Genomic DNA, 26,731 nt, shown 5'->3' with positions numbered 1-26,731 from the left:
ACATGGAATACACTAAGGGCGGGTAAAGTGAGGCAAAGAAGAGGCAAGGGAAAGCAGGGAGGGTTGAGGCGAGAATAAGGAAAGGGGAGCCGGTGAGGTTAAGCGACAAGAAGGGGCTGGGAAGAAAACCGTGGAGAGGCTGAAGCGGAGAAGCGATGGGGGAAAGGGCATGCCAGGAGGTATAGGGATGGAATAGGATGTGCTACGAGGAGCAAGGTGGTTGGGGGTAAGCCGCGAGGGAGAGAGGGGAGTCGAGGGGGAGGGGGAAGAGGTTTTCTTCAAAAGAGGTGAGGGTAGTTGAGGGCGAGCGAGGAGAGGCTGCCCGCGAAGGAGGGGGTGAGGGTAGTCAAGGGGAAGTGGGGAGAGGTTAACGCAAAGGAGGGCGTGAGGGTAGTCGAGGGGGAGGAGGGAGAGGCTGCCACGAAGGAGGGGGTGAGGGTAGTCGAGGGGGAGGGAGCAGAGGCTGCACCGAAGGAGGGGGTGAGGGTGAGGGGCCGCGAAAAGGGGGGGGGGGGGGGGGGGGTCCGTTGGAGAGGGGATGCCGACGAGGGGCAGATGTCTATGAAATAGGTGAGAGGGTGGAGGGTGTGCCGCTAGGGTGGAGAGATATAGAAGAGTCCACGAACGGGGAAGGGGGGGGCGATTTACTCGCGAGAAGCAAGGGGAGGTCGGAGGGTTATTGCTGCCGACATGCAAAAAGAAAGGGGTGAGGTTATGCCATAGAAGGGCACAGGGGTGGTGAGTTAGTTGCACGAAGAAGCCAATCGAGGCAGTGGTGGAAAGGGGTCGTGAGGGATAGGTGGATTGGGTGGTTTCAAGTTTGCGAGTGGGGGGAAGGAGAGCCGCGAAAGGGGTGAGGGGTAAGCGGTGTCCGTGACGTAAGGGAATTGAGATGGAATGAAGCCAAGACGTCTACCAAGGGGTGATGGGTGAGAGGCTTTGAGGACGTCCGAGAAGGAAAAAGGATGTCCGCAAGGGTTGATGGGTGAGGGCCATGAGGATGTCCGCCAAAGCACCAAGAGGGGGAGGGAAGAGTATTTCCAACAGAAGGGGATAAGGGAAGAGTATTTCCAACAGAAGGGGATGAGGACGTTTGTGAGGGGTGATGGGTGAGAGAGGACCGTGAGGGGTGATGGGTGAGAGAGGACCGTGAGGATGTCCACCGAGAGGGAGAGATCGCCAAGAGGGGAAGGGAAGAGTACGTCTGCCAGTAGGGGATGAGGACGTCCGTGAGGGGTGATGGGTGAGAGAGGGCCGTGAGCAGTGTTGCAATGAAACCCGTTTCATTCCATGTGAATGAAACGAAACGTTTCATAAATGTTTCATAGGAAAGAAACGTGTTTCTTTCATGATGCTTGGGAAACCTACGTTTTTTCAACGTATCCTATCCAGAGAGCACGTTTTTCGGAAAAAAAAACGTCTACAGGCGACTGGGAAATTGATTGAAGGAGCTCCTACCTTGCACAAATCAGCTCCTCCCGCACTTCCGAGGTTCCGTGCCTGCCAACTCTCAAGTTGGTTGTGCTGATTTGTGCTTTTTTTCTTCGATTTTCTAAAACACACAGATTTTGAAATTTGGGGGTTTTCATGCCAGGGTGCCAATCCAACCTGCTTTTGTCAAGATGCCTCGCAGTAAGGATGCCATGTGGGCCCATGTCACTCCCCTATCTAAATTTGGTGGTTCAGGCACACAAAAGTGGAAATGCAATTTTTGCGGGATTTGCTCAGGAGGGTCCATAATCCGTGTTAAGGCCCATTTCACAGGTTTAACCGGGGAAGGCATTGGTGCATGCAAACTTGTGCCTGCAAACATCAAAGCTAAGCTACAAGAATGGAAAAGACAGCAACTGACAGGACGCGGTTGTGGGCCTACGCTTGAGGATATTGGGGTTAGTGAGGATACATGTGAGGCATCAAAGAGAACACGGTTGGGTTCAAAGGAAGATGCACAGAGCCAAGAAGGATTTGGGGATGCTGGTAGTTCCACTCCCACGGCAACACGAACCCCTTTGCCCGCAACACCCAAAGACTCTCTAAATAGAGCAAGCATTCAAGCAAGCATGCAAAAGCAAGCAATTAGAGATGCAACTAGGGAACTCACTACGCTTTTCATCCAATGTGCTTTGTCTTTTCACATTGTGCGCACACCACAATGGAAAAAGGTCATGAGGGCAATCAGCGGCATTGCATGTGAGTGGGAGGGACCCTCCTACGAGACCTTGCGCACTAAAGAGCTCAGAAGAGAGCAACGAACAGTGGAGGAGGAGATGGAGCCATTAAAAGCCAGTTGCAGCAAGTATGGTTGCACATTGTTATGTGACGGGTGGTCAGATATACGCAAGAGGAATGTGTACAATATTTTGGTGTCCTCTTGCAAGGGCACTATGTTTTGCGTGCTTTTGGGACAGCGATGACGAGAGCATTTATATGGTCACACCTCCGCGAGGCTATCACGGAGATAGGCCCACAAAACATAGGGCAAGTGGTCACAGATAATGGTAGCAACTGTGTCTCTATGGGACGGATGCTAGAGGATGAGTGTCCACATATTGTATGGACTCCATGTGCATCCCATAGCCTAGACTTGCTCATTGAAGATCTTGCCAACATCAGGTGGATTGCCAACATCTTTGACACTGCGCTTGGTGAAGTTTGTTACCAAGAGGCCCAAGGTCTTGGCAATGTTTCGTGTCAATAGTGACCTTGAGCTTTTGAAGCCCACACAAACCAGGTTTGCATATATGTTCATTGTGGTTGAGAGGGTAGTGAGAGTCCGACAGGGACTCATGTGCACAGTGGTTAGTCGAGAGTGGATGAGGTGGGAGGACCATGAGCACCCGAAGGCAGTTGCTTTTGCACGCAGAGTGATGCAAGAACATTGGTGGAAGGAGGCAGAGAGTTTATTGAGAGCGCTCTTCAACCATTCTATAGTGTTCTTCGCATCACTGACATGGAGGGCAGCACTCTTGGACTCTTGTACGAGTTCATGGACCAGATTAGAGAGGCTCTTAACCGATGCACTCTCTTGACAGATGAGAGGTACTGAACCTCCAACTAGTTGCCTTCTTGTTGTAACTTGTAAGTTGTATCGTACTATGATCTATCGTAGCCTGTAGGAGTGAGCTAATAGCTTTGATCATTCATGGCTAATTTTCAGTATTGAGGACATTCGACGGGTTTGGAATGACCGGTGGGATTGGTTCCATAGACCAATTCACACGGTTGCCCACATATTGCACCCTCTCTGGCAAAGTGAGGCCCAGTATATTAATGAAGAGTTCGAAGATGGATGTCACGACCCTGTGTTTTTCTCTGGACAAGATGCAGGTGTGCACGGGGACATGGTGGACAGTGTGAATGGCATCAGGTTTGAGTCAAAAAGGAAGCCCATGTGTGGACAACCCCAAGTGTGAAGGGGGGCAAAGAGATTTTAACTTAAAAGGTTTCAAAGACCTTTAAGAATTATTATAAAGCCCTTCGTGAAAGAAAACGTGGCCCATATGCTATTTTGGGGCCACGTGTGCTTTTTGGGAAAAAGAGGGGCTGGCAGGCAAAAGGGGCGCCTATCTCTTGAGGAAGCATGTGCTTTTTGGGAGAAGTGGGCTGCAAGGAAGCATGGGGATGAACAGCACGTAGGCTTTCTCTCTCTCTTGCTAAGGGTCGACTGCAGCAAACACACATGTTTTTCTCTTGGAAAGGGTGGGCGGCTGGACTGCAGCTACACGCAGGAGATTTGGTTCATGGGAAAGCTGGCGACTGGTTGGGCTGCACGCTGAGGACACACAAGCTTTTCCCTCTTTGCCACAGGCTTGTGTACTGGTCGGGCAGCACACAGTCTCTCTCTCTTTCGATTAAAGAAGGCTGGCGGGCTGAGCTATTAAGGCACAGAAGCTACAGGCGCCAGTGAATAGTTCCTTAGGCATGCTTTTTGGAGATTAAAGGGCTGGCTGCTGTGCTGTGCTACAGAACAGAGACACAGGCCTCCTTTCTCTCTCTCTCTTTAGCTCTTGGAGGACAAGTTGGCTGCTGTGTGGCTGAATATTCAGGCGCCAGCAGGTTCTTTCTTTTCTCTCTCCTTTGCTTTTGGCAAGAAGATGGTTGTCAGTTGGGAAGTGTGAGTTGTGAGAAGGGAACACAAGGCTGGACAGCAGGTTCTCTCACAAGTATTCTCCCTTTTCCGGCTGCAAGACAAGAGGACAAGACAATTCGGGGCTTTTCCTCGTGTCTTTCTCTCTCTTGTGGAAAGCGACATAACGACTGTAAGTCTCTTTTTCTTTGTGAGCAAGTGGGACTGCAGGTGATGTCTTTCGGAGTCTCTCTTTTCACTGGCTCAAGACTGTTCCAGAGTGGTTCTCTCTAGCCCTTTGTGAGAGGAAGGGTTTGGCAGTTCAGAGGGTGGAAACAGGACTGTTTATGGGCTGTTTTTGTTTGGTTGCAAATTCAGCTATGTGCTTGGGTCTTTGGCTGCAAGTACAAGGTTATTTGGTAGTGTTTCTTGGCATGGGAGTGATGCAAGCTCGCATGGCTGCGTGCTCATGGAGCAGATTGTTTTCTCCCTGCTAGAAAGGAACAGTGGGACCTACAGTTATGGGCATCTCTATGTTGCCAGATGTTTCATGAGGGAACAGGTAACTAGATGTATGGAAACAGGACAGAAGTTTCAAAGGGAAACGGGCCTAAGGGTTTCATGTGGAAACAAGTCGTAGGTTTTCTCGAAGAGACATGTTTTTGGGTTTCTCCAGGAGATAGGTCACATGCAGGCAGAAGGTACAGGAATGGACACATGTTTGGTACAGCCTTGCTACTGATTGGACAGGGGACAGGGAATCCATGACAGAGATGGATATACCCTTGGAAGGTAGAGAGGGTTTGTACAGGTGTGTCAACTGTATGGTATGCTGTGCTGTGATACGAGTACTCTTTTGAGAGACAGTTTGGGAGTTTGTGTTGTGATGCAGAAGCACTGGATGTGTCAGGGTGTGATGCTGTTCATAGTGTGAGAGGCTATGGATGGTTGTGGCAACCTTGATCATGGGAGAAAGCTTCTGTATGCAGACTCAATGTGAGAGAGTCTTTCGATGTGAACAATGGCTGGACTTGTTTGTGGATGCCGAGTGGACAAGAAGCCAGATGCGGGTTCTTTGCAGGCTTCAAGGGTTCTACTGTGACGGCTGTGTTTCCAGCCTTATATTGTAATCAAAGCTCTTATAATCAATTAAAGAAATACCGCAAGGGGCGCCACTGCGATTTGGGGCCAATCGGTGTCCGTGTACTGTTTGCAGGAGCACTCTAGCTCCCCCTGTTTGTTTTCCTTTTCTAGGTCCTCAATGGTGTTGAAGTGTTTTATGTGCGAGTGTTTGTTTCACCGCCCTTTTGCTTTCTGAAGGCCGGTTTTCATGGTTCCGTTGCCGGGACACATCGTCGACTTTCTCAAGGAGGCGAGTCCGTGGTTGCTTTGGTTGGGACAATCGCCAACTTTCCTAAGGGGGCGAGCTCGTGGTTGTCTCATGAGAGTCACATCAAAAGCTTCAACATGAGGAAAGTGAAGAGGAAGTGCAGGACACAGTACAGGATTTTGTGTCTTTGCCTATATGAGCTGAAGAGCAAGAGCTGAAGATGAAGTTCAGGAGAAAAGACACTAAGGACAATAAGCAGTTGAAGTGTTATGGTGCAGGAGATGCGTTGAAGGCTATGGCTTTCGACAGTTTGTCACCGGTGGTATCTTCATAGAGGCTTCATGGGTTCGGAAGACAGTTTCTTTCTATGTTTAGCAGTGGTGATCTACTATGCTTCATCGAGGACTTGTGCTTACCACTTGGGTGGAGTGCAAGCAGGTTTTGGGTGCATGAGGATGTATTAGACGAGGCTCAGATGGAGGTGGAGGAACTTGACGAGGTTCTTATTCCTGAGCATATACTGGCACATAAGGAAAGAAAGGTACAGGATAAAGTTTCCCGTTGCTATCTTGTGAAGTTCAAGAGCTGTTCACTGATGGATACGAAGTGGATGGAGGAGGTTCATTGATGGATGCGAAGTGGATGGAGGAGGGTGACTTAGCAGATTCACCTCAGGAGTTGCAGCTTTATCTTGATGCCTATGAGTTGGAGTCGACTCTTGTTACGGCTCATTCAGGTTCAGCAGAGCATCGGTCTGGAGCATTGCCTGATGCTCATGAGGGGGGTAGCACCTCCGCTCCCTTGTTACAGACAGGCTCATTTGTCATCTAGGAGTCGCTTGGTGACATCTTTGTATTCACCCGAAGGTACTGAGGCTGACAGTACATCTGCTTATGGGACTTCTATGATCTTGTGTTCTAGACACATGAGATGATGGTTGAGTATGGTTCACAGTCGCGCGCACCTGGAACTCTAACTGCAACTATGGATAACTCTATGGAGGGCATAAGTCTTGCGAGCAGTCCTAGAGTTGGTTTGGTTCATGGATATATGGATCGAACTCTGTTTGTGCATGTATGCATTCACTTTGTGAGGTAGAGGTATTTTTGTATTCTGGTGCCATTGGATCCAGGTATCATTGAGAATACATTGGGAAATACTCTGCATTGTGTCATGTGCTGCATGTATGTTGGTATGATACATCAAGTGCTTTATTATGTTCATGGATGCACCATTGGGTGTAACTCCTGCGGGATGGCCATGAGACATATGTGGAAAGTACTTAGTGGATGTAGTGTTTGGATGCATTGAGTGCTTGCATATGCTCATGTTGTACCATCAGTCGTGGGTCCTGCGGGATGCCCATGGGCGTAAGGCTTGCGAGCAGCCCTTAGACTGTTACTTTGGAGTAGGTAGAGCATTTTGAGGAGCATATTGTTTGCGAATGCATATATGTGTCATTGCATATGTGTGCCATATGTAGAATGATGCATGGTTTTGTTTTTGGCTAACACCGTTAACGTGTTTCCATTTGGTTTTAGACTTTTGCTGTAGGTTCTGAAGGAACAAGCAAGAGAACAGTGTGGCTTATTGTGCAGGATGATTGTTTTTATCACCCAGATGCATTGGAAGGCCATTGTTTTTGCCATACGGGGTGTCTTCGCTCATAAGATGCTTTACTGTGCCATTGAGTGCAATCGAGGACGCTTGCCATTTTTCAAGAGGGGGGTATGTCACGACCCTGTGTTTTTCTCTGGACAAGATGCAGGTGTGCACGGGGACATGGTGGACAGTGTGAATGGCATCAGGTTTGAGTCAAAAAGGAAGCCCATGTGTGGACAACCCCAAGTGTGAAGGGGGGCAAAGAGATTTTAACTTAAAAGGTTTCAAAGACCTGTAAGAATTATTATAAAGCCCTTCGTGAAAGAAAACGTGGCCCATATGCTATTTTGGGGCCATGTGTGCTTTTTGGGCAAAAGAGGGGCTGGCAGGCAAAAGGGGCGCCTATCTCTTGAGGAAGCATGTGCTTTTTGGGAGAAGTGGGCTGCAAGGAAGCATGGGGATGAACAGCACATAGGCTTTCTCTGTCTCTTGCTAAGGGTCGACTGCAGCAAACACACGTGTTTTTCTCTTGGAAAAGGTGGGCGGCTGGACTGCAGCTACACGCAGGAGATTTGGTTCATGGGAAAGCTGGCGACTGGTTGGGCTGCACGCTGAGGACACACAAGCTTTTCCCTCTTTGCCACAGGCTTGTGTACTGGTCGGGCAGCACACAGTCTCTCTCTCTTTCGATTTAGGAAGGCTGGCGGGCTGAGCTATTAAGGCACAGAAGCTACAGGCGCCAGTGAATAGTTCCTTAGGCATGCTTTTTGGAGATTAAAGGGCTGGCTGCTGTGCTGTGCTACAGAACAGAGACACAGGCCTCCTTTCTCTCTCTCTCTTTAGCTCTTGGAGGACAAGTTGGCTGCTGTGTGGCTGAATATTCAGGCGCCAGCAGGTTCTTTCTTTTCTCTCTCCTTTGCTTTTGGCAAGAAGATGGTTGTCAGTTGGGAAGTGTGAGTTGTGAGAAGGGAACACAAGGCTGGACAGCAGGTTCTCTCACAAGTATTCTCCCTCTTCCGGCTGCAAGACAAGAGGACAAGACAATTCGGGGCTTTTCCTCGTGTCTTTCTCTCTCTTGTGGAAAGCGACATAACGACTGTAAGTCTCTTTTTCTTTGTGAGCAAGTGGGACTGCAGGTGATGTCTTTCGGAGTCTCTCTTTTCACTGGCTCAAGACTGTTCCAGAGTGGTTCTCTCTAGCCCTTTGTGAGAGGAAGGGTTTGGCAGTTCAGAGGGTGGAAACAGGACTGTTTATGGGCTGTTTTTGTTTGGTTGCAAATTCAGCTATGTGCTTGGGTCTTTGGCTGCAAGTACAAGGTTATTTGGTAGTGTTTCTTGGCATGGGAGTGATGCAAGCTCGCATGGCTGCGTGCTCATGGAGCAGATTGTTTTCTTCCTGCTAGAAAGGAACAGTGGGACCTACAGTTATGGGCATCTCTATGTTGCCAGATGTTTCATGAGGGAACAGGTAACTAGATGTATGGAAACAGGACAGAAGTTTCAAAGGGAAACGGGCCTAAGGGTTTCATGTGGAAACAAGTCGTAGGTTTTCTCGAAGAGACATGTTTTTGGGTTTCTCCAGGAGATAGGTCACATGCAGGCAGAAGGTACAGGAATGGACACATGTTTGGTACAGCCTTGCTACTGATTGGACAGGGGACAGGGAATCCATGACAGAGATGGATATACCCTTGGAAGGTAGAGAGGGTTTGTACAGGTGTGTCAACTGTATGGTATGCTGTGCTGTGATACGAGTACTCTTTTGAGAGACAGTTTGGGAGTTTGTGTTGTGATGCAGAAGCACTGGATGTGTCAGGGTGTGATGCTGTTCATAGTGTGAGAGGCTATGGATGGTTGTGGCAGCCTTGATCATGGGAGAAAGCTTCTGTATGCAGACTCAATGTGAGAGAGTCTTTCGATGTGAACAATGGCTGGACTTGTTTGTGGATGCCGAGTGGACAAGAAGCCAGATGCGGGTTCTTTGCAGGCTTCAAGGGTTCTACTGTGACGGCTGTGTTTCCAGCCTTATATTGTAATCAAAGCTCTTATAATCAATTAAAGAAATACCGCAAGGGGCGCCACTGCGATTTGGGGCCAATCGGTGTCCGTGTACTGTTTGCAGGAGCACTCTAGCTCCCCCTGTTTGTTTTCCTTTTCTAGGTCCTCAATGGTGTTGAAGTGTTTTATGTGTGAGTGTTTGTTTATGTCACAAATCCCTATATTCTAGGGACATGCGGATGCGTGTCAGGCCTAGAAACATGCGGATGCATGTATGTATTATACCTGGGCATGTGTATGGATCATATGAGTGGATGCATATGAGTCCAAGGACATGGCAGGACATTTGTGGACTTTCGGGCGGTGCCCGTGTGGATTCCGGCCATGCACACATGGTGTGTTATGATGGCAGGCGGAATATTTTCAAGTACAAGAATGATGATAGGTGGTTCTCCAAGTTTACATGTGCACAATGCATAAATGATGCATGCCATAACTTTATTTTACTTTGTGTGACATTGTCTTGCTGCCTGGACAATGCTTGTTATTTTGGCTTGTGAAGTCCGAGGGACCGGGGACGCCCGGGCACCTTGTGGACACGTGTGTGCACTCCTGCTTGGGCCTAAAACTGTGGGCTTATGGGTTTTGCAGGTGGTAAGTGCGTCCACACTCAATTTACAGCTTATTTCATTTACTACTAAAGTTTATTGGTTTGCAGGTCCACACTCATTAATAAGTGGCCGGACAACTTATAATGCGTTCGCATTTGGTTGGACCAAAATTAATGAAGTCCGGACAGCTTATGGCCATTTCCCATTTGGTTGGACCTAAACTTATACAAACAGGACAAATGGAGCACTATGGGCTGGACACCTACCTGGACACCTTATGGGGACACTTGTCAGCCTGTATGTGTACCCACCAAGCACCATAGGTGGCACTGGAGAAAGGCGCCTCCTTCAAGAGACCATTTGGGCTGTTTTATTCATAACTCAACACATTGGAGAGCTGGTTGAAGCTTTTGGAGTTGCTACAGGGCTGGTTGCTTGCTTCCCGGACTCACACAAGCTTGGATAATGATCCCCACACTCTTCTAAAGGGCTGGTTAGTAAATTTCAGACCTGTATTTTCTGGTTATTGCGAGTTTTGGGCTGGTTACAGGTGTCCAAAGTCAACTTGGACAATACAGGACAGCTCTAGGGACCTCCACAGGGCTATAGGACCCTTTACAGGTGGATTTCTCGCGATGGAAAGTTGCTGTTTTGGACTGGTTATTGCATAAAACAGGCCGGACAGCAATGGAATATGTGAGCATGGATGTGTCTCAAGGATTCCTGGTGTAACAGGTGTTTAGGGCAAGCATTGGGAACACTTGCTCGCGGAGAACACAGGTTTCTGGATCAGTTTCTCGCGTGGAAACAGGGCCTAAAGATCCATTTACATCCTGTGCAGGGCGGAGTACCTGTGAGGATTGTGATACTCTTGTGCAGGGCGGATGTACCTGTGAAGAGGCTCGTGCAGGGCGGATGTACCTGTGTGTAGGGCGGATGTACCTACAGATTCTCTTGTTTGAGATGTATTCATACATGATGTATCTGGAAGAATCAGGTGCAGGCTGGTGGTGAATCCCCAGGCACCCATAATCTTGTACTTTGCAGACTCTTTTGGTAATATAACCTAAAGGGGGGGGGGGTCAGCCTATCATCGGCCCCTTTATGTGGTGTACTGTCATTTTCAGCTTTGTGGTTGTAATGCTCAAGTGTTAAGTGCTCAGAATCTTGTTCACATTTATACGATTCCAATACACGCGTCCGCCTCCCGTTACAGTTTCACCGCCCTTTTGCTTTCTGAAGGCCGGTTTACAATGGATGGCAAGATTACATTCAGAAATGGACAGAAGGAGACGTGGAGCTCACGAGACGCTTGGAGGATGAGCGGCTAGTGTATCAGAATGCCAACCACGCATTTGGTAGACAGACTACATGCATGCGAGAGAGACAGCTTCAGCCAGTCTCATGGTGGGAGAAGTATGGGGTTAGTAGCCCTCACTTGGTGAGTACAACTCTAAAAGACAAGTCTCTTATTTACATAATACATTGATCAATGATGATTATACATAGACTTTAGTACCCTAGGGCCTGTACTTACAAAGTTTTTGTACTTTACTGGCAAAAACGCCTCGCCATTCGAGTCCTCTCACAGGATTGCAGTTCGGGTCCTGCTAAGAGGAACTGGACCACATGGGCCCTCTTCCATACAAAGAAGAGGAGCAGGTTGTCTACTGCTCAGTTGGAGCGGTTGGTGTATGGCCATTGCAATCTCCGCCTAATTGAGCAGTTGGGCAAGCCGATAGAGCCTCGTCAGGTCAATGTCGAAAAAATCGACATTGAGAAGATGAAAGATGTCCCAGAGATTCCTCACGAGGAGCGCGACATATATGCTATGTTGTATGAGGAGTTGATGGCACCTGATCATGGCACACGAGCATCTACAGTAGCATTATCAGGAGGTGCTAGTACTAGTGCAACAGCTGAGACGAGTGCGGCAGTTGAGCCAGCATCATCCTCTTCTGAGGGTGACATTGAGTCTACCGAGGAGAGTACTGATGAGGACATCGAGGATGTTGAGGATTGAGTGCCCAGTTGGCAGTGCCCACACTCCATAATGAGGACTCTAGTCTTTGAGTGCTATCAAGCTCCTCTAGTTTACTATTTGTCATCATTCATGCATGATTGCATCTTTCATGCTTCAGCATGCTTTACTTTGTGTATTTGAGACTTCGGTTTACTTTTTTTGTATCAGCTCAGGATTCAAACTTTTTGTGATCACTTTGAGTGCCATTATTGAGTAGTTGCCATTATTGATGATGAAATCCAAATCTTGATTCTTGATGTTGCCAATTTATTTATGCCAATTGGTCAGTGACTCAGTTGGGTGCCCACTGTAACTGGGTCAACCAGATTCTTTAGTTTTAGCTTGTAAACATGTTTTAATGTGTAAATGATGCATGTTTAATATTGTTTTGCAGGGAAGGCAACATATTTTTAACATATTATAAACCTGTATATAAATTTTGAGGCTTGTATCCCCCCTTTTTGTATGAAACGTTTTTGAAACTTCTGGAAAATGAATGAAATGTTTCTGAAACACGTTTCAGGAAACGCCTGGCAACTATGGCCGAATGGATGCCTGCAAAGAGAGAGATAGCATGAAGACGGGAAGGAAAGATTGTGTCTGCCAGGAGGGGGTGAGGATGTCCGTGAGGGGTGAAGTGGCGAGGATATCCGTGGGGGAGTTGGTGAGAAGGATGTGTTGGGTAGGAGGGCAGCTAGCTTGCACACACACTCACACACACAACCTCAAGCACAGAGAAACGTGAGAGTGTTGGAAAAGATGTACTCAATAATGATATAAAATGAAAGTACAAGTGAGTACTAAAAAGCCTAGGGCTAAGTGCCCAACACACATAAGTGTGTTCACACGGGGAAAAAACCTATCCAGTCGCAGGGAAAAAGTGCCCGTGAGTAAGCTGGGTTCACACCTGAACTAGCCGGGAGTGGACATGACCAACGAAACCCCCTCAAGTGAACGGTGTGAACGGGTAGCAGGGTGATATAGCTGTGAATGCTGCCCTACACTATACTCCACAGTAATAGTGATCAAGAGAGATCACGATGGCAAAGATGAACTGCAGTGCCAATGGGAAAAGCAAGCACTGTATGACGGGGAAAAGGAGAATCCCCAATGTCATAATCCTAATGCTAGAGCACAGTAGTACATAAACGCATCACCTTAAATGCATGGCAAAGATCATGTGGACATCAACTACATCAAATCAAGAGGCATCGCATAACACCCCCCTGAAGGCAAGCATCCAAATGCCAAGCTGAACTGCATGTAATCCACATCAATGACAACAAGAGAGCAAAGCATAGCTCTGTAACTGCACCAGTGATAAGCATAAGAAGTGGTAGCAGATATACGCATGTGTAAAGGCAACAGGATCCAGAAGTCATGCCTGTGAGACATGCAATGTAAGCTGCAAGATAGAAACTCATCAATGGAGGATCCGATGAGGAAAAAATCAGCAATGGTAGGGCTGATAAAAGTAAAAATTCAACAATGGGAAAAGCTGAAAATCGGGAGAAAAAGTAGGGGCTCGAGGCGGGCACCAGCCAATGCTATGAGAGGATGGGTAAACTCTCAGCGATGCCATGATCAGTGGCATGTATGGCAAGTGTAAAGATGCATAATCCCACAATGAATAATATACATTGGACATGTCAAAACCATGAGGGCAAGCCAACACTGGCCAAGTGTGTAAAAGGCATTCCCAGTAAACATCACATGTGAGAAAGTGACAATGTCAACACTATAGAAACAATCCCGTTGCAAGGGAAAACAACATAACAGGCATCTCCAGTAGACATCACATAAGAGAAAGCATCTAGCATAGACAAGCATAAGGTTCAACAACTATAAGTGACCATGAGGCATCACCAACTGCATGTGGGCAAGTAAGATCCCCCCCTGAAATGCATCTGCTAGACAATGCATACCACGAAGTACTGACTATAGTGCATAGTCATCAAAAGCAACGGCATCAAAAAACATCTCTGCAGGTGATGAAGATGTAAGGGTCAAGGTTGATACATGTGTAGCCAAATTGGCCTAATCTCCACCTGTGAAAGAAGATGCTAGCTTCTTCTTTTTTTCACTCTCAATACGCTTCCCGCATTCCTCTATGTGGTGCCCTGTTTTCCTGCAATAATTACAACGCTTTTTCTTTTCAGGCTTGTCCTCTGTCTTGGGAGCATCCAATGGGCTAGGTTTAGGCCCAAATCGATTCCCATGAAAGGGTGCAGCCATTGCTGACTCAGGAGACATCATGTTGTTCTTGTTGAAACAAGATTTCTCTTCACTGAGCAAGAGAGTCACAAGGTTGTCAAAAGTGACCGCATTAGGTGCATTGGTAGTCAAGAACCGTAGAGTGGTGCCACATGTCTGATAAGAGTCAGGCTATTTCCAAAACTATCTGAACAAGATACCCATCTGTCAAGACCTCATCAATGTTAATGAGCTGCTCTCGTAGGTCCTTCACATGCGTAAGGTATTGATCGATAGTATCACCTTCAAGCATGCGGTCAGTCTCAAGCTTGCCCCGAAGGTAAGCTACACGAGCCTCATTGTGACCTGAATACAATGTCACCAAGGTATCCCAAGCACCCTTTGCAATGGTGCAGGAACGAATGTGCGGAATGATATGCTCGCGGCATGAAAGAGCAATCAACTCGTGGGCCTAAGCATCCCAAGTACGCTGCTGCTAAGTAGGAGGAGGGACGAGGAAGTGGACCTACGGGAGGGTGAGCAGGAATCACTTCACCTTCCGCTGGAGGAGGTGCAAGAGGACGCTCCTCAGTGCCATCCACATATAGCCATACAATCTTGGCAACCAATACATGACGCATCATATAAGCCCACATAGAGTAGTTATCCCCATTGAGCTTGTCCTCTTGAGATAGCATTCCAAAGAGGTCATTATTACTATTGGCCATGATAACACAACAAATCTGTCACAAGTCACCACGAGTAGGCAATGCCCAGCAAAACCGTAAGAATGCGGGAGATAAATAGCAAGATAATCAATGGACTGAAAGGGAACTCCACCACGACAAATACATATGCATGTCCCAAATCTGCAAGTGTACTGCACGATGATGCAAATCTGTCAAAGTGTCCAAAACGGCATACATATACTGCAGCAAACCACAAATGTATACATGTGCCATGAAAAACACGATCAGCTGATACCTGTAAAAGCTGCAAGTGCTCAAATCCTTGCAAAATCAAAGGCAAATTGATCGAATGCTACAAACATGGGCTCAATGTAGAAAAGCCCCAATTTTTAGGCAACCAATTAGACCAAAACTAAACCGGATCTGCACCTGTAAATTTACTAAAGCAATTGTCACCTGTACCAAATACTGGAATGCCCAAAAAATCGGGGAAAATGCCCCAATGCCAAGTAAATGTGCCTGTAACACCCAAAATGCCTGCAAATAGTGCCAATTTCTGCAAAATCCCCAAATTTCTAGTGCAATTATGCACCAAATCTGCTGAAATCAATGCCAATGTGTGCCAATGTTGCAATTGCAGGCTCAATGGTGAAAACCCCCAAAATTAATGCAACTAATTTGCTAATTTTCTAGCAATTTCTGAATTTTTGAAAAAATTGCAAAAAAATCAATAAAAATTTATTGAACTTGCAGTGGGCGCCTTCAAGCGCACTAGGTTGGCGCAAAGCAAGGCTCAACGTGAGAATTCGGGCACCACTGGAATACGAAGGTAGTTGCCAAGCGCTGCCTTGCTGGCTGGCTTCGAAATCTGAAGGCAAACAGTGGGGCAAGGGCAGTAGGTCGACGCAGGTACAAACGGGCAATCAACAGGCGGCGGTGTCGGCTATACGGTGTAGCTGGTACAGTCGGGCGAAGCAAGGGCAATACAACGGCGCAAGGAGAACAGGGCAGCGCAGAACGAACTAGGCGGCGCAGGGGCAGCGAGTACAGTCGGCACAAGGTACAGGGTGGTGCTGGGCAGAGGACAGGCGGCACCAGATCTGGGGCAAGGCAACGCAGATTTGGGGCGGGACAGGGCGGTGCAAATCTGGGGCAGGGTGAAGTAGATCTGGGGCGGCGCCGGTACAATCGACGGGCAGGGCGACGACAGCGGCAGCGGTGCAAGTATAGTCGGTGGCAGCTCTGGTACAGGGCGGCCCTGCGCACGTACAGCGGCAGATCTGTACGTAGCAGAGAGAGAGTACGGGCAGATCTGTACGCAGCAGAGAGTACACACAGATCTAGAGAGAGTGCACGAGCAAGAGAGAAAAGGTGCGTGTCTAAAGTGTGCAATAGGCTGAAGCAAAAAGCTGAAGGGTAGCAAGGGGCAAACCCTAACCCTAGCAGCACCCTGCTCTGATACCAATGTTGGGTAGGAGGGCAACAAGCCTGCACACACACACACACACACACACACACACGACGAAACGTGAGAGTGCTGGAAAAGATGTACTCAATAATGATATAAAATGAAAGTAAAAGTGAATACTAAAAAGCCTAGGGCTAAGTGCCCAACACACATTAAGTGTGTTCACACGGGGGAAAAACCTGTGTCCAGTCACAGGGAAAAAGTGCCCGTGAGTAAGCTGGGTTCACACCTGAACTAGCCGAGAGTGGACGTGACCAACAGGATGTCCACCAGGAAAGATGACGTGGCAAGGATGTCCGTGGGGGTAGTTGGTGAAGAGGATGTCCACCAGGAAAGGTGAAGTGGCAAGGATGTCCGCTAGTGAGGATGTCCCTGGCCAGGATGTACGGTGACGAGGATGTCCCGTGACGAGGTTGTCCCATGGCGAGGACGAAAGGGTGAGACAAGGAGAAGGCGGTAGAGCTCGGTGATTAGTTGATTGCGCCACGGGGTGGAAGTGGACCGCCCGGATGACCTCCCAAAATTGGAGCAGGTTGTCCTCACGGATGGGGAAAGGAGCAGTTGGTGTATGAGTGGGGGAATGAGGGTTGATGGACGAACCAAAGGGGTTTGTGAGTGAACCGGTTTTCTTTTTCTTTTTCTTTTTTGGAAGAAGGGGTTGAGCTATGGGGAAGAAAAGGCTGCAAGCTATGGGGAAGAAAAGGCTGCAAGGGGGATGGCGGGGTGATAAGCTTTGACCCTGGAGCCATTGACTAGGGGAAGAAGTAGATCGTCCAAGGTGCCGAGTTGCACGGCTCCGTGAGGAAGAATTTGGTGAATGAAGTATGGTCCTTCCCAAGCCGGGACGAGCTTCTTTGTCCGTTTCAAATAACCGGCTTGGTACACCCAGACCAGTTGGCCGTCCTAAAACTGGGGCCTCCTGAGAGAGCGGTCATGCCATGCTTTCCTTCTGTTTTGTTCCACCTCCAAAGCCTGGCTGGTCAAGGCCCGTGTTTCGTCCAGCATGGTTAGGCGGAGCACTGATGCACTGTGGGTGGTGTCCTCCTAGCAGAAGGTTCCTACCCCAGACAACACACGAGCAGGCTCCTAAACTCTCGGGGGAGGATGGATAACACACTATGGTGTGCTAGATTGGATGCCTCATATACCCTTTAAGGATTAGCTTGTTAATGAAGCATTTATCATGTGGGGGGAACAGTTATTGACTTTTTGGGAAAGGTAAACTGAGAACTACCACTAAACTTTGCACATGAGCCTCACAAACAAACTCTAATTTGCAGAAAATAGTCGTAGGGCACCGTACTTTGACAAAGCCCTGCCACTATATGCAATCCCAGACAGTTGGTGCCAACAGATTCATCTTTCATCATTTGCAATGACAAACAAAGCGATGGTATGGAAGCACTGAGTTCAAGAGCACACGCACAGTATGCTCCATAGTGGTGGAGGAGATTTCCCAGCTTTTACTAGTATTCACAAACACTTCCCTCACACGGTGGTGTTCAATCACAGTCTAAATCTTAATGTATTAATATATCAAATTCTGTATTCATAGGGCACGGGCACATTATTTACTTTGTGAATAACCAAGCTTAAAACCAAAAAGCATATACCAGGAGTCACAGTAAATCGATAAGGATTGTTTTTTATTGGGGTGCCAAAAAGGTTAACCAATAAAACATAAGCTCCTGACACAGAGATTTCAAATGCAGCTGTAAATGTTCCATTCCCATGATCTTCAAACGAGTAATTGAGAGACTTGTCTGACACTCTTGGTTTTACATCCAGCGCAAAATTGAGTTTAAAATGTGGAATAAAGTATTCTCCATTTGTATCACGAGATAGGATGAGCACTGTTACTTTCTCTCCGGCTGAGGTTACCACAGGATGTAGTTCTGCAACACAGTTTTCAGGTCGGATACCCCCTGTGTATTTCAAATACATCAGAAATACATGACCTTGTATCATCAGCATTTTTTTTGCATATATTTGTCTTAAAAAAACTTAAAGCATTTGCAAAATCGTCTTCTTCACCTACTGAATCTAGTATAATGTACAACACTTGTTAGGATCACATACCTGGAAACCCCAATAGGGTTTATGATAACCCACATCAAATCCAATATCGATGACTGGATAGATTATGGCTAGCGACTCTCCTCCCAGCCATAGTCTCTCTTCTGAAACCACCCCCCGAGACCGAGGCCGTGAGTCAACCAGGCCCTGATAGCATGCCCTAGCATTCCATACCACCACACCGCCGCTTTCAGCTGCCCTTGGCACTAAGGTCTCCAGTCTTGGTAGACACCTCCACGACCAGAATTCCTAAAAATAACCATAAGTGAGCCCAAACACGCTTATATAATAATTGCCAGGCTGTTATTGGCCCCCTCCTTTAATTATAAAGCTTTTAGCCATTAGAAGCCTCTAGTTCACTTCGTATGGACTCTAGGCAAATGCACACCTCTGACCTCATCCTTGCTAGCCTTAGCCTCCTACGCGAGTCCTATCAATGCCTATGCCCAGCTAAGCCCTAACCCTAACCCTTGGTTGGCATATCCACTCAACTGGACGAAACACGTTTTTATGTTACTATGCCCCAAACTAAAGATGACATTTCTTACTAGTAGTCACTAGCTGACTCTGAGCTACAAAGTTGTCGGTGCCTCCCATTTGCACTGTTACAAAAACTAGGGTACACGCCTATACGGTCATGAGTGAACCGAATCTAACCCATACATTAGTACTAAATCGTACCAACTTTCTTGCATAGACCTTTGCATCATACCCACTAATCATACAACCTATCAATAGCTCTTTCTCAAAGCCATGCTGCTTATACCATGTGATACATGCATCAACGGGGGAGGAAAGTTCTCTAGCACAACCCAATATCCAAGAAAGCAACAGGTGTACATGGGACATGATCTCACTCCAACACAGGTGGAACACCGGCGTGAGCCGATGGTGACTGTTCATGAGGCCCACAGATCAGGCAAGTGGGCTATCTACAGAGATGGTAGGGTCATTATCACTGAGCGCCGTCCCAAATAGGGACGCGGGGTCTATGAGACCAAACACCTGAGGTTGGCAGTATGGAACTGCAATGGCATGTTGTGGTCAAATCCAGGAGGCTTGAGCGAGATTCTCACAGGTAGGGATGTCATTTTTTATACAAAGACTCATCAGAGCCCTGAGAGGGGCTTACCATACATAGCCGGGTATGAGTGGGAGTCAGCTTTCCGAGGCAAGACCTGCACATCAGGAGCAGTCCGGAAGGACGAGGATGCACGGTATCTTTGGGTGCAGCTACAGCTTAGCAGTGTAACAGAGTCATCCACATTGTTGTGTGTTATTTTGCACCACGCCACTCCCCTTATGCCGCACAGCATGGCCAGACACCGTACTTACCATTATATGGGGATATCATGGAGTTCTCACAGCTGGGGGAAGTCCTGCTCGGGGATTTCAACGCCAGGCCAGGAAGTCAACAGGTCCCACTACTCAATCTAGACGACCCTATCAGACTACAAGAGCTGGACATCACTGACACAGGGCTGCAGCGATCATCACAGGACCGTGAGGAGGTCACAATGTATGGGAGATATTTCTTAGAGCTGGGAGCTGCACATGGTCTTGTTATCTATAACAGGATGTCCCGATGGCCCTCCTCCAGCGCCCTCACCTCCTTCCCTCACTCAGGAGGTACTAGCACCGTTGACTACCTTATGGGATCTCCGGCTTTGGCACACCTTCTACCCGACTTCTCCATCCCGCCACCCCCTTTTGAAGCTCACCATGCCTACCTCTCTTTCACTCTTACCTGCACACCACCCGTCCCCCCACCACCACCCCCCATCTCACATTACACGCACATCCTTTTTGATCACAAGCTTGACCTTGTTTACTCCAACCACAACTACCGCCAACTCTAGGATGTGGAACCTTACTGTCCCCCTATCCACCCTCACAGCACATCTCACCACTATACTCCACACATTTGCTACCACTTTCATCTTTGCACACGGCAGTCTACCGCTAGGCCACCTTGTGGTTCCATGCCCCTGACCTGTTGGTATGATGACGAATGCCAAGCCACACGCTCCCATCTTAAGTATGAGGTACGGATTGGGCAAATCACGAAGCGCCAAGCGCAACGGATTTCTCAATGGCTCACCCAACGCAAGAAACATGAGTTCTATGCTCGGAAAGAGGATGACTTATACCGACTTTTCTTAGGGCCGAACTGCAAAGAGGCCTGGAGGAAACTCCGAGAACATCGCCCTCCCAAACCTATCACTTGCCCGGACACATGGCACTCCTATGCACGCTCCCTCTATCATATCCCCCATTAGCCACCCACACCCCCACCACCAGATCCCTGTCCCACCACCTCCACCTTCTTCACAAAGGGCATGGTCTTTAAGGCCATTCGTAGACTACGCAATGGGTGAGCCCAGGATCATGAGGGACTCACTGCCAAGTACATCTCGCATGCCGATGATACCTTGGCGCCCCTACTAGCCTACATGTTCAATAGAGCCCTTTGTGAAGGATTTCCACGCTCTTGGTCCACCAGCACCATCACCCCCATCCTCAAAGCCGGAGATCCACTTGATCCTAATAATTAAAGGACGATCATGATTGGCCACACATTGGCCAAACTCTACGGATCAGTGCTAGAGGTGGAGCTCAGTTCATTTGCAGAGAGCCAGGGATGCAGAGCCTCAGGACAGGCTCGCTTTCGGAGGAGCTACTCTACCCTTGACCACATCTTCACCCTCCGCGCCATCATCGAGGAGGGTAGGGCACGACAGTGAAACAGGGCTGCCCTCTTATCACCCACTCTTTTCGGCCTCTACATTGATGAGATATCGAGCTTCATTGATGGATTAGGCGGGGCTGGTCCCACACTGGCAGGCATATTGATCCCCATATTACTTTATGCAGATGACATCGTCGTCCTCTCAAACTCAGCCGAAGGGCTTCAAAGACAGTTGGATACCTTGCATGACTTTTGCACTCAGCGGGACCTCTCTGTTAACCTTCGTAAAACCAAGGTAATGGTCTTCAATACCTCTTGCCCCTTCACATCCAGATTGTGCTTCACATATAGAGGGGATCCTGCAGAGATTGTCTCATCCTATGTCTACCTTGGTGTCACTTTCAATGGCCCACGCGTTACCATGGTTCCCACACCACATGCCAGAGTGACGCGGGCATATGCAGCCTTCAGCTTACTTGAGCGGCAGTGCTTCTAGACACATTTCCAAGAGCCCAGGATGAAGGGCTGGTTTGCGGATAGAGGGACTACCACCCTTTCAGTACAGTCTAGATTGTCCATTTTTGGATCTCACCCGCTCAGAGCAAAACCGCGTGATCAGGATGGATATCATCAGAGTGGACACAGAGAGGACATGGACTAGCCCCCTTGAGCCCTTGGGCACGAAAATGGCTCATTACAAGAGCCGTTTTCTACACCTCTTAGCGGATGATTTTATCACCCGCCCGGCGTACATGGATGTACACCTATCACATGGGATACGTTGTGCCATTGGACAGATCCGGACCTCATCACACCAGCTACGGATTGAGACAGGGCGATATGTGCATCAGATCTTGGATGACCGCATTTGTCAGCTATGCTACCAGGAGGTAGAGACAGAGGAACACTACATTTGCCAATGTACAGTCTATTATGAGATCCGAGGGAGATATCACTGCCTCTTCTGAGAGGGTTTTGGGCCGTTACGCAAGGTCATGGAGTTTGAGGATCAAAGATGCCTGGGATTGTTTCTACTTGAGCTCAGGAGACACAGAGAGACCCTCTTGGCAGACAGGAGGCCGAGCCATGATGTACCTAGACAAAGGACCCTGACAGATTTCTTCGGCACCGGCACCAGCACCAGCAACCCAGCCCACACACCTCCTCATACCTCCTCCATTGGGCCATCAGGGCGCCGACCACACTCCCAGGGAGTCATCACTAATAGAGCAGTTATCTTATGTCGTGCTCGTCGGCCACGCCCACTAGGATCCCGACCACGGCATCCTCAACATCGCCAGATCCGAGCCATTATTGCTCGGCATCGGAGGCGCCTACCTCGCTTCTATGACCTCTCCATTCTAGACAACCCCATGGCGGAGATACTTGATCTAAGGAGAGGGCAACACTTCAACTGATCAGCATACATGGATCTACCTGATATACATTTTTCATTATTTTCCAGTATTTTCTACTCAGTATCATCTCGGAGTCTTACAGTTCTGTTCTTATAACTGTAGGACAATCAATTCATTGTACTTTTTAGTCTCATTTAGTTGTTCTCTTTGATGAGACACCGGCTTCAGATGTACTCTCAATTTTGGTCTCATAGGCCATTATGGCCTCTTAGAGACGTTAATATATCATTTCATTTCTCTCTTTTTCTTCTAGAGCTCCATAGACACAAGGAGTCCTTAGTGAGATCCAGATCAGCTCTACTTTCTCAAGGACCAGCAGAGAGAGCTCGCACCAACTTCTTTCATACCAGCACTCCGAGGGCCGATCCACCCATCATACCCAGACCACAGGCTAGTGTAGGAGCTCAGTCGAGAGGTGTGACACTTGATAGAGCCACTGAGTTATGCAGAGCTCGACGCCCTAGACCCCATGGCCCTCGCCCACGGCCACGCCACCACAGGAAGATCCAGGCCATCATCTCCCATCATCGCAGGACCTTCTCGCGCCAGCTCAATTGTACCACCTTGAGCACCATGTCACAGCGTCCCATGAGGGATGTATTAGGGTGATATGTGAGCTCTCTGCTCATGTACCTAGATCAGATTTTAGAGTTCTAGATTTTTTTTGTGATCTTTCTTTATTACTATTTTGTACCCAGGATGATGTACCTCATGGATATGATGTAACCTTTTGGTCTCATAGGTCATTTTGGCCTTTTAAAGATGTTAATACAACTCTCTCTCTCTCTCTCTCTCTCTCTCTCTCTCTCTCTACACGAAGACGATCTAGGAACATGCCCCAGAACAGCTGGTATGATGAGGAGTGCAGAGAGATGAGGATCAGATTACAGAGAGAGGTGCTCATGGGTGTTACCACTCATAGACAGTCACGGATTACCTTCCGGCGCCTAGTGCGACGGAAGAAGAGAGCTTATCTTGCTCAGTTAGAGAGGGATTTGTATCAGTTATTTACGAGTCAGGACTCAGGCGAGGCATGGAGACTATTCCATGAGCATTCACCATCACCAGCCATTACCTCCACAGAGATTTGGGGTGAGTATGCAGCATCTCTGTACACAGCACCAGGACAGCCACCCCTGCCAGACCCATCGGAGCCATGCCCAAAGACGTGTGCTTTCTTTACTGCTGCTGAGATGGTAAGGAAAACTATTTCGTTTCAGTTAATTTTTCCATGGCTCAATATATCCATGGTATCATTGTATCACTTTTGCCCTCATAGACCCTTGGGGTCTTTTGTAGATGTTAATATTACTTTCTTTTACTCCTTTTTTTAAAGAACGAGATTGCACAACGCAAGATGAGAGAACAATAAGCAGAACTTGTTTTTGTTCACGTTAATGGTACAAAAGTTTAGCTCAATGCTTCCTTATAAAGTTGCTCATGAATGCTTACATTAAGAGCATAAACGATGGGCAACCTACGTCCCAATGTGCTAAAATATCAGCTCACATTGACCCCATTTTTACCTGGGCAGTAGAGAATTAATTTAGGTTTCTTTGCTTCTAAATATTAATCAAATCCGAGCCACCAAAGCTCTGGAGGCTAAAGAAGAAAGAAAGAAATACGGCTGAACTGAGTATGCTTGCGCTGCTGCCCCGCTACCCCCCCTTCTTCTCCCGCTTCAGCCCCTTCTGCTCCCGCTGCTCCCCTTTCTTTGCTCCTACCCTTTCTTCTACTCCCGCTGCCCCCCCTTCTTCTCCCGCCTCTTCCCCTTCTGCTCCCACTGCCCCCTGTTCTGCTCCCAATTTTGCCTTTCCCATCTCTGCCCCTCCTGCTCCCGCTACCCCCCTTCTGCTCCCACCCTTGCTGCCCCCGCCTACATTCGCCATGCTGCACCCGCTTGTCCCCTACCTCCATCCCCACCTCCTCTCCTGCCCTGCTTCCGACCCCTGCCTCTTTCTCCCCCCACCGCCCCTTTCCTTCAGCAACAATCTTTTATTTGGATTCGAGTCGGCTGCCCACTGTTGATTGCCTCTATGGCTTCTTCCACATCCAATCTTTTGTCACCCCCACAGGCCGGGACAATCATTAATTTTTCACAAGACGAGCTCACCTCTCTTCAGCATGACATTGACATTGAGGTCCAGACCACCCTTGTTGCGAGGGTTTATGGCTGCCACCCCTCTCGTTCGCAGGCCCGTGAACAGCTTCTAGCAGCTTTCCCTTCGAAGCTGATTGTGCACTTCCAAGATACTCGTTTGCTTGGTCGAGGCTTCTTCCAGGTGGACTTTCATTCTCCAGAAGCTACTTTCTCATGTTTCTGCTGGCAGCCCCTTTGCTCTTGGCCCTAGAAAGATTTCCTTCTTTCAATACCACGCTGGCTTTGATACAGTGGCGGAGGATCAGTGCCTTACCCCGGTCTCACTACGGTTCCCTGCTCTTCCTCGGTCTTATTGGAAGCTAAAAGCTTCCATAGGGGCATCCTTTGGCCAAGTTCTAGAGGTACCGTCCCTTCCGGTCTCTCCCGCGTCAGCTTTAGTTGTTGTTACGCCACCTCTGATGGTGTGCCCAGGTCCTTGATGGTGTGCCCAGGTCCTTGTGCCTGTTCCTAATCCATCGATTACTAACCCTTTAAACGCACCTCTAGTGGAGCACCCCAACCCTTATGCAGCTCTTGCCTTACAAGATTTTGATCCTTCTTTGGAGGATGACACTCTGCAGGCACAGGATTTGGATCCCTCATACGAGGATGCTGCATTACAGTTACAGGATGCTTGCACCCTTGAGGATAATGTTGCGCATTTGTATTGTCATGATATCTCTCCAATTTTGAGGACCACCCATGAGTTTTCCTCGGAGTGGGAACGAGAGGTATGGTTTACATGATCAAATTTTCCCTCCCTTACCTATGCGAGACGTACTTCCATCTCTAAAGGGGGTCCTTCGCCGACCATGTGGTCTGGTCGTTCCTACTCTGAGTCCTTATGAGAATTGTCTCATGGAACATTCAGGGTCTTGGGGGTTTTTTCCATGTCGACGGAAACAAATTGTCAAAACTCAGCTTCATTGTGCAGTTACAAGTGCACCTATGGATGTATTGCTCTTGCAAGAGCATAAACTGCATGCTAGCCAGTGTGGGAGATCACGCAAGCTTCTCTCAGGACACAGCTTTTGGTCACCAACTATTGGTACCAAAGGTGGTGTGAGTATCTCTATTTCAGCTTTAATCTTCCCTTGCATCATTGGACATGCTGTCATTTTGTCTGCGAGAGCGCACTGGATCCTTGTTATGCAGGGTATTACACGCATTGGTATTCTCAACCTCTATGCTCCTAACCATAGAGGTGAGAGGATTGTCTTTTGGAAATCTCTCACTACAGTGATGCCTCTTGCCGACCATTGGATTACAGTGATGCCTCTTACTAAGGGGCTTATCTATCTTATCCCTAAGAGTGGGGATAAGACAATGATTGGCCAATAGAGACCTATCACCTTACTTGGGACTACATATCAGATTCTTACTAAGGCAGTGAGCATCAAATTGCAGCCAATTTTGCAAGATGTCTCATGATACTCAAAATAGATTTACATGGAAGGAGCATCTTTGATAACATTTTCTCGTTTTGGGAGGCCGTGGAATGGGCCAAAGCAAGCAATCAGCTCTCAGCTATTATGCTCTTGGATTTTGAGAAGGCCTATGATAGAGTGGATTGGCACTTCCTTGAGGGTACTCTTAACCATATGGGTTTCTCTCAGAGATGGATCAAGCAAGTTGCATGCATGTATCGTGATGCCCACACAATAGCGTGCTCGCTTGCGGTGATAGAGGAGAGCGGTTTCAGATTTCTCGCTCAGTACGGGAGGGTGGCCCTTTAGCCCCATTATAATATATCATAGTTGCAGAGGCCATGAGCATCTTCCTCCACTCCACTGCTGGTATTTTTGGATTGAGGTTTCCTCTTCGTAGTCAAGAGGAGCTAGTTGTCTCTGAGTTAGCTGATGACACAGCCATGTTCTTGGATGCCTCACACATATGCTTATGTTCCTTCCGGGTAGCACTAGAAGAGTTTTGTTTGGCAACAAGTGCACTCATTAATTGGAACAAATCTGTTGGTTTTTGGATTATTGACTCACCGAGAGTTGCTTGGCGTGCAAAGCTTGGTTTTACTTGAATCAGTAGAGGATGCACTGCTAGATATTTGGGATGTCGGGTTGGGGTTGATATTTCTCTTGCACAGCAGTTTGCTCCGGTACTTATGAGTATTCACAAGAAGTTTCTTCATTGGAGCTCCAGGAGATTAGATTTAGCCTCCAGAGCTTTGGTGGCTTATCAGGTATTGTTTGCCTCATCTTGGTTTATTGCCTCTTGTTGGTGCTTATCTCGTGCATGCATTGGTCAATTGTGGAGATTGATCCGCAATTTTCTTTGGTCGGGTTTGGATGGCACCACAGACACTCGTGCTTGGGTAGCTTGGCTTACACTTATTCAGCCAAGACGAGGGGGGGGGGGGGGGGGGGGGGGCTGAATATTATTCATCCGGATGTTCAGTGCAGGACGTTGCTCTGCAA

At 48.1% G+C, this 26,731-nt stretch overlaps 1 protein-coding gene across 28 annotated transcripts in view; it reads right to left on the bottom strand.

Annotated features, from left to right (window-relative positions):
- The window catches only part of LOC147618507 (uncharacterized), a 161,372-nt gene that overhangs the window by 52,369 nt on the left and 82,272 nt on the right, over positions 1 to 26,731 (bottom strand). For 26 of the 28 annotated variants that reach the window (XR_015262131.1, XR_015262129.1, XR_015262130.1 and 23 more), the window contains one exon: positions 17,593 to 17,904. The exons of the other annotated variants lie outside the window; for them this stretch is intronic. Coding sequence is in view for 23 of the 26 variants with exons in the window: in XM_086774959.1 (XP_086631085.1) it covers positions 17,593 to 17,904 (312 nt within the window). In the remaining 3 variants the exon portion in view is untranslated. The remainder of the gene's footprint in view (positions 1 to 17,592; positions 17,905 to 26,731) is intronic. 28 annotated transcript variants of the gene reach the window in all.

This window comes from Cibotium barometz, chromosome 35, assembly GCF_041138505.1.
Source record: "Cibotium barometz isolate CiBa-2024 chromosome 35, ASM4113850v1, whole genome shotgun sequence".
Lineage (NCBI taxonomy): Eukaryota > Viridiplantae > Streptophyta > Polypodiopsida > Cyatheales > Cibotiaceae > Cibotium > Cibotium barometz.
Note: the sequence above shows the minus strand (reverse complement) of the source record. Positions and strands in the feature narration are given on the sequence as shown.